The 8420-nt window shown below is 50.7% G+C and overlaps 1 protein-coding gene across 1 annotated transcript in view; it reads right to left on the bottom strand.

Moving 5' to 3' along the window:
• BCL7A (BAF chromatin remodeling complex subunit BCL7A) overlaps window positions 1-7943 on the bottom strand; it is a 29982-nt gene extending 22039 nt beyond the window's left edge. Inside the window, exon 1 of the mRNA XM_044685407.1 lies at window positions 7800-7943. Within this exon, the coding sequence (XP_044541342.1) occupies window positions 7800-7943 (144 nt within the window). The remainder of the gene's footprint in view (window positions 1-7799) is intronic.
• Between the last annotated feature and the right edge of the window lie 477 nt (window positions 7944-8420).

The raw sequence follows: 8420 nt of genomic DNA on the forward strand, positions 1-8420 counted from the left end.
ATCAGAAGCCTGGTAGCCCTCCGGCCACTCTCCTTCCTTCCTCAGCGAGTCCCTCACCTGGTTCACAATCTCTCTCTCCTCCCCAACTCCTGACCTCATACGAAGGGACTTCAAAAGACAACCTGCATCTCCCTGGAACACCTGAACCCCTCAGGTTCTCCTATGACGTCCTCTTCCACCCCACACCAACCCCACACGCAGAGGGTTCTCCGCTTGGTCTTGCCTTGACCCACAGACGCCTCCCCATTCAAGAATTCCAAAATCCTCTTCTCTGACCTTAATCTTCCCCTCCCACCCCATCCCTCCTAGAACCTCACTCTTCAGCCCCATGTGGCCCCTCAGCGCTCTCCCCTGTATTAGTCACCCTCTCCTCTTCTCCCCATCTTGACTGATTCAGCCCTACACGGGTCTCTCCTGAATTCGGAGCCCCCAATCACGTGCCCCCTTACCCTGCTCTGACCGCCGTCTGTCAGCATTCCAGCTCTCTTCTCTAGAGCCCCTGGTTCTCTCCCCGATGTCACCCCTGCCATAACCACACACTCCCCCGCTCCCCGCCTCGTCCCCTTGCTGAACCAGCTCGACTCTCCACCGTCCTCTGAAGGCCCGGCCCCTCAGCCCATCACCCGTTATGTCCAGCCGGACCTTGGACCCATGAACCGCTAACTGGAAATCCCCGCATTGTCCTTGCCTAGAAGGGCAGCCTCTGACGCTCGGTCCCTCTCTTCCCCGACACTCGGATTTCTGGGTTTTGAGGACACCCCCCTTTCCTGGGATCCCCTCCTACCTATCTGAGGCTTGAGGGAAGCCAGGAGGCAGAGCTGAGAAGGTGCCAGACACAGGTGTCCGTCAGGGGGCTGAGCTGGGCCTTCCTCTCTTCTCCCTCCCTCCTGCTTCCCCTGGGGATTTCATTGGCCCACCCAGATTTAATGACCATCTCTTCTATCCTCACGCTTCTCCCATCTCCTCCTCCTGGCCTCCCATCTGGCCTCTCCAACTGCCTGACAGACAGACACCTCCACCTGGATGTCCGGCACACGCCTTACACTCAACAGGCCCCAAACAGACTCCTTTTCTTTCTCCCTAAACCCTCCCAGCCTCCTCCCTTTCCTATTGCTGTAGAGGCAGCACCCTTCTCCCAGGCCCCAGACTCCTAAGCCAGGAGGCATCTTGGCCTCCTCCTTCCCTCTCACTCCCCATCCAAGTGCTTGCCGAGGCCTGGGGACTGCATTTTCCAGCATCTCCCTCCTATGCCTCGTCCTCTCCTCTGACTCCCTGGCACAGACACTCATCATGTCATTCCTGGATGCTGGGGAGGGTCTGCCCACCTCGAAACTCTCCCCACTCCAATGGAGCCTCCCGGCGGCCACCAACGTGATGCCCTAAAGCACAAATCTGACCGCATCACCCCCGAGACTCAATCCACCATCATGGCTCCCTAGTGCCCCAGGATCAACGACAAAACCCTCCCTAGCCTGCCGCCTCCTACCTTTCCAGGGTCTCACGCCTCACGGCCCAACACATTCTCCTCCATTTGTTGGCACTGGCCTCACGGCCGGCGTGGGCACTCCTCCCTGCTCCGCTCTGCCTCCTGCAGCCCCCCAAAAACTCTCCTCCTTTGCGGAAGCATTTCCCAACCCTTCCGCATGCTGGTGCTTCCCTTCTCCTAGCAGTTTCCTCTTTATCCTGCAGAAGTGCTTGTTGGCCTGCCATCACTCCTCTGACTGTGAGCTCCTTGAGGGCAGGGACTGCCTTTCTTTACCTTTTTCTGAATCCCTGGGCTTGGATTTAATAAATACTAACAATGAAAAGCTTCCCCAAAATAATATCCCTGCAGAAGAAACAAAAGTGGTGCAGTGTGTACACACACCCACACCCCCAGACCCCAAGGCCACTCCTCCAGTCCAGCTCGCTGCTCTCATCTGATGGCACAAAGCAGTTGTTCTCATCTACCTGTACCGTGAGCATGAAGTTGTAATAAGGAGCCCTTCCATAGCACCCCAGGGGCTGCCTCCCCTGTTTACAGTTAGGGAAACAGAGGCAGAGAGTGGGGAAGTGACTTCCCCAAGGGCAATCAGCAGGGCTGGAGTCCAGACCCAGAGTTCTGTCTGCTGCCCTGTCTAGAGGGAAATGACTCTCAAGCCAGCGGCTCATCCCAGGACAAAGGCCTGGCTCTACCTGAATTCCATGGAAAAAGTGAGGGAGAACAGGAACAACATTACTAACAGCTGATATGTCCACAGCACAATATCTTGCTCTTACAGAGCTAGCTCTTCCTTCCTTCTTTTTCTTCTCTTTCCTTTGTTCCTTTGTTCCTTTCTTTCTTTCATCTTTACCTTCCATCTTAGAATCACTACTGTGTATTGGTTCCCAAGGTAGGAGAGCTATAAGGGCTAAGCAATGCGGGTTAGGTGACTTACCCAGGGTCACACAGCTAGGAAGTGTCTGAGGCTAGATTTGAACCTAGGACCTCCCATCTCTAGGCCTGGCTCTCCATCCACTGAGCCTCCCAGTGGCCTCCCCAGAGCCCTTTCCACACATCCTCTCTCTGGCATTCACAACAGCCCTAATCAGAGTTTTATTAGCTTCATGGATCTCAACAAGGCTAGAAAAGAATCAGAAAGTCACTTCTTTAAAGCCCTTTCACTTTACAGAGGAGGTAACTGCAGCTGGAGAGATGAAGAGTCGGATGGAGCCAGACCTTAAACCAAGAGCTCTTTCCCACTTTACTAATCTATCTTTTGTGATTATCATCCCCATTTTACAGATGAGGAAATTGAGGCCTGGAGAAAGAGGTGACGGTGACTTGTTCAGGGTTATCTAGCAATTCAGTGTAAGAGTCAGGACTTGCACTCGGGTCTTCCTCCTAACCCACACTGCTGCTGCTCTCTCCAGGCCGCCTCTGTGGCAGTGGCCTACTGGCTACAAGAAGTTGCAGGCATTCACTCTGGCCAATGGCCGCCCTTTCCCTCCTCCATTCCAACTACCAAGCTCTCCGGCTTCCTTCCAGTCCCGACTGAAATCCCGCCTTGTACAGGAAGCCTTCCCGGGCCCCTCTCACCTCTGGTTCCTTCCTTCTGCTGATTCTTGGCTATTTCTCCTGGGTCTGCAGGCCGCCTTTCCCAGCTGTGGGTGAGCTCCCAGAGGGCAAGGGCTGTCGTCTGTCCCTTTCTGTTTGGCACAGAGCCAGGCACCACGGGGTGCTTCCTATTTATCCTACGTAGAGCTGCTTTGTACATGTTGGATGCTGTCTCCCCACGAGCTCACCTCTTCGAGAACAGGGTCCATCCTTTGTCCCACCTGGCTCTCTCTCTGCCGGGCTCCCTTCCTGTTCCCTTGTCTCCAACCTGGACACGCTTGACTCCCTGGCACATCCACTCCAGGTCACAAACTACCAAGTCCTCTGATGTAGATTCTACTCGGTGCCTCTCCCAGACACTCTCCTTGGCTCCCTACTGCCTCGAGGATGCAAGGCAAAATTCTCCAGGCTAGCACTGAAAGCCCTCCATCATGTGTGGCTCCCCCTAGCTGCTCCAGCTGCCTCCAATCTTGGCCTCCAGGGGCTCTCCCCCCACCCCCAGGCTCCCTTCAATTCTCAGCTCCAGGTCCACCTCCCAACCCTCCGTGGATCACCTCCACGTATTCTGTATCGGGCTCGTTTATACAAATATGCCTCTAAGTTCTGTTCCACCAGACGGGGAGCGGGGAGGGACGGCCCTCTGCTTCTCTTTGGATGTATCTGCAGGCGTCAGTTAGCAAAGCGCCCAGCTCCGGACATAGGACAGCCTGGAAAAGGCTCCTGGGAGACCGTGAGGTGCGAGAGAATGGCCAGAGCCTGGAGGAGTGCGCCCGAGTCAACAAGAATGTGCCCTCCAGGTGTGGGCAGCAGGTGGCCTTGTGGTCAGTCTCAGACCCAAGTGGGGCTCCGGCCTCGGACACTTACACGGTCATTGACATGGGTGAGCCCAGGGAGCCATTGAACTCCTCCAGCCTCAGGATGGAACGAGAGCCCGTGTCCTCGGCTCACTCTGCAAACTTTAAAAGTGCTCTAGAAATACTAGTTATTGTTGCTGCTGTTCCGTCGTGTCCGATTTTTCATGACTCCATTTAGGGTTTTCTTGGCAAAGAGAATGGAGTGGTTTGTCATTCCTTCTCTGGCTCACTTTTCAGATGAGGAAACAGAGGCAAACAGGGTAAAGAGACTTGTCCAGGGTCATCCAGATAGTTTGACTTTTCCTTCTTCAGCTCATTTTTTGGATGAGGAAACAGAGGCAAACAGGGTAAAGAGACTTGCCCAGGGTCACACAGCTAGTTTGCCATACCTTTTCCAGCTCATTTTTCAAAATGAGGAAACTGAGGCAAACGGGGTAAAGTGACTTGTCCAGGGTCATCCAGCTAGTCTGACTTTTCCTTCCTTCAGCTCACTTTTCAGATGAAGAAACTGAGGCAAACAAGGCGAAGTGACTCACCCAGGGTCACCCAGCAAACAAGCGTCTGAGGGATCAGCCCTCGGCCTGCAAACCTTAGCTCTCTCTCTAAGTGCTGGTTATTCTTTTGGTAAAGCAGCAGCAGACACAGCACAGGGCCTGGAGTCACGAAGTTCAAATCTAGCCCCGGAAGCTTCTCTTCCTGGCTGAGTCACTTTGCTCTGCCTCAGTTTCCTCATCTGTCAAATGAGCTGGATGAGGAAATGCCCAAACGTTCCAGCATCTTTGAGGAGAAAAGCACAAATGAGGTCATGGAAAGTGGGACTGAACAACAAAAATGATTATTGTTGTTGTCACTTAGCATCCCCCTCCAGTCAGAATCACAAGGTGGGAACACGTCGGAGCCTGGAAGACCTCAATTACAAGTCGGGTCTATTTCGCCCCCCCTTCCCCCCCCCTGCAAGGGAAGCCCCTCCCACTTAGCCTGTGGGCCGGGGGCAGACCAGGCTGGGTAACTGATTCTTTAATGAATCAACCATGGAGCATTTACTATGCTCCAGGCACTAGAGAAAGGGGGGCGAGCTCCTGCCCCGAGGAATGTCTGTGTCCCTACATGGTCTGTACAGACAGAGGGGGGCCACCCGGGCTGGAAGGAGGTCCCCCCTGATCACCCGCCTCAGTTTCCTCCTCTGTCTTATGGGGACAGCACCCTTTGGGGTGGGGAGCTCGCTGCTTTCTCACAGGGCAGCATTCTACGAACACCAGCCGCTATTTAGTCCTGCAGGGAAGGCAGGGACTGCTGCTTCTACGTCTGTCCTGATTTACCTACTGAGAATTTCTCCCTTCCCAGTCAAAAAAGAAAGAGAGCAGCCCCGATCCTCTTGGGACTACGTCTAGTAGTGGAAAGGGGTGGAGGGGAGAGATGGGGGAGAGCCTGAGGGGTGTCAGTGTCGTAATATCAGGGAAAATGGCCCTGGAGGGGAGACACGAGAAGACGCCTCCTCCCCCTTCTTCAGGGATTTGTCTTCAATGGATCGATTGGTTTTACTGATTCCACCCCACCCCATTTTCTTTAAAAAAATAAAACAGGGGCAGCTAGGTGGCTCACTGGACTGAGAGCCAGGAGGTCCAGGGTTCGAATCTGGTCTCAAGACACTTTCTAGCTGGGTGACCCTGGGCAAGTCCCTTAACCCCCATTGCCTAGCCCTTACCTCTCTTTGGCCTTGGAACAAATACACAGAATTTATTCTGAGTCGGAAGGTGAGGGTTTAAAAAATAAAATAAAATTTGTTATATGGGATAGCTGCTGACAAGCTGACCCCAACCTATCCTATGGCAAACCTTCTGGGGGAAAAGGCTCTGCCCTCCTGGTCCTCCTTGGAACTGATACTTAGAGTATTTATTATTATTATTATTACTTAAACACCAATTCTAAGACAGAAGGTTTTTTCAGAAAGCTAGTTGTGTGACCCTGAGTGAGTCACTTAACTCCAACTGCCCAGCTCTTACCACTTTCAACCTTGGAAATGACACTGAGATTAGTTATTATTATAATTACTTTTTATTATTATTCTTTATTACTTAGATACTGATTCTAAGACAGAAGGTAAAGGTTTAAAAAAAAAAGCTAGCTGTGGCCCTGGGCAAGTCACACTTTTGCCTGGCCCTTACCACTCTTCTGCCCTAGAAATTATATTTAAGATTACATATTATTATAATTGCTTATTATTATTATTATTACTTAGATGCTAATTCTAAGACAGAAGGTAAGAGTTTTAAAAAAAGCTAGCTGTATGACCCTGAACGAGTCACTTAACCCCAATTGCCCAGCCCTTACCACTCTTCTGCCTTGAAATTGATATTTAAGATTTTTATTATTATTTAAACACTGATTCTAAGACAAAAGGTAATGGTTAAAAAAAAAAAAGCTAGCTGTGTAGACCCTGGGCAAGTCACAAACCTCTGTTTGTCTAACCCTTGCCCTTCTATTTTAGAGATATTTCTAGGACAGAAAGTAAAAGTTTAAAAAAAAAGAAAGAAAGAAAGAAAGAAAAAGAAAGAGAAATACAGGAAAAAGGCCCCCAGTGACAGGCATCCAAGTCAAAATCAGGCTGTGGCTACCAAGTAGAGATGGAGAATGGACTGTTGTGAAATGTGACCAACTCGAGTGGAAGCTCCATGAGGGCAGAAGCTGTCTAGGTCTTGCCTTTGAATCCCCAGCACCTAGCCGAGTGCCTGGGGTGTGACAAGCACTCAATCAAAGCTTGGGTGAAGTCACTGACCAAAAGAAACTCCATTTATACACCAAAGCGTTTACAGGTCCCTCTCATGGCAGCAAAGACCAGGAAACACAGCAGAGCCCCAGAGCAGGAGTGGGCTATGAATGGACGTATGGCAAAGGGGATGTTCTTGGGCTGGGACAAAGCCTGGAGGGGATGGAAACAGAGAAACCCTGGAAGATGTCCCTGCACCGCCAAAGAGCTACAGCCATGAAAATGGCAAGAATTACTACCCCAACCGGTCCTAAAGGAGGGCTACAAAATAGCTCCAGAGAGGAGACACGAGAAGACAGCTGCTCCCTCTTCTTCAGAGATGGGAGACATCTGCCAGGGTGAGATATTTCATGCTGTCAGATTTTTTTTCAATGTATTGATTGGTTTTGCCAATTCCCTGACCCCCAAACAAACAAAAAACTCCACAACTTCATTATATGAGGTGGCTGGCTGCCTGGGAGAGAGGAAGGGAACAGTTGCAGGGCAAACAGGGTGAAGTGACTTGTCCAGGGACACACAGCTAGTTTACCATTTCCTTCTCCAGCTCATCTGACAGATGAGGAAACTGAGGCAAGCAGGGTGAAGTGACTTGCCCAGGATCACAAAGCTAGTACACAACCGAGGCTGGATTTGAACTTGGGTCCTAACTCTGAGCTTGGTATTCTATCTACAGGGCCAACCTAGCTCCCCACATACCTAGCTGTTTTATAACTTTCTGCAAAGTTATTTATATAACATCATATATCTTAGTTATCGGTCTTTGTCTTAAGAGGTGTCAAGAATAGTCAGGAAACCCCAAATTCAAACCCAGCTTCAGACATGTACTTGCTGGGTGACCCTAGGCAAGTCATTTAACCTGTGTGCCTCTCTTTCTTCATCTGTAAAATGGGAAACATTACAAATGCACCAACCCTCTCCCCCAATGAGATAATATTTGTAAAAGGCAGAGCTGAGCACAGAGTAAGCTCTCTATAAATGTTAGCTGTTATTGTTTTTATTAACAATCGTTTTAGATCATCCCCGGGGCCAAGCACAGAACCTCGCAGCAATCAGGCTCTTAAATAGATGTGTTTACTGAAGGACGACAGCCAGTCATACTCACGTCATCTACCTTCGGCTCTGTAACGGGGACCCACTTGTAGATCCGTAGGGACGTGTCACCTACAGTCACCCATTTCTTCTCCCTGTGGAGGACAAAGAGATCCTGATTATTTGGGGGGTCCTCTGGCCAGAGCCGGCGACACATAGAACCTCCCTCCCCGACGGTGCCGTAAGAAATGACCAGCAGGCTCATTAAAAACAACAAAAAACAGGGAAAGAGCCCCATGAAATTATGGAGCATGAAACGAGCAGAACCAGCGACAGAAATAGCGTCTGAGGAATAACTTGTCCACGTCCACCTCTAAAGAACGATAAGCAGAAACATGGAAGGCATCCTTTGGGAGACACCCGGAATTTTTCTTAAAACTTTGTTTTAGTTACAATTCAAAGGCAAAAGGGCAAGCACTGGGCAAACAGGGTGAAGTGACTTGCCCAAGGTCACCCAGCTAGGAAGTGTCTGAGGCCAGTTTTGAATCCAGGACCTCCTGCTTTTCACTCTGGGCCTGATTCTCAATCCACTGAGCCACCTAGCAGCCCACCTTGATCACTATTGCTGAGTTTTTTCCCCCTTAAAAAATGTCTTTGTTATACAACGGGCACCTGGCATCTAAGTGTGCAGAGC

The sequence above is a fragment of the Gracilinanus agilis genome, chromosome 1, assembly GCF_016433145.1.
Source record: "Gracilinanus agilis isolate LMUSP501 chromosome 1, AgileGrace, whole genome shotgun sequence".
NCBI lineage: Eukaryota > Metazoa > Chordata > Mammalia > Didelphimorphia > Didelphidae > Gracilinanus > Gracilinanus agilis.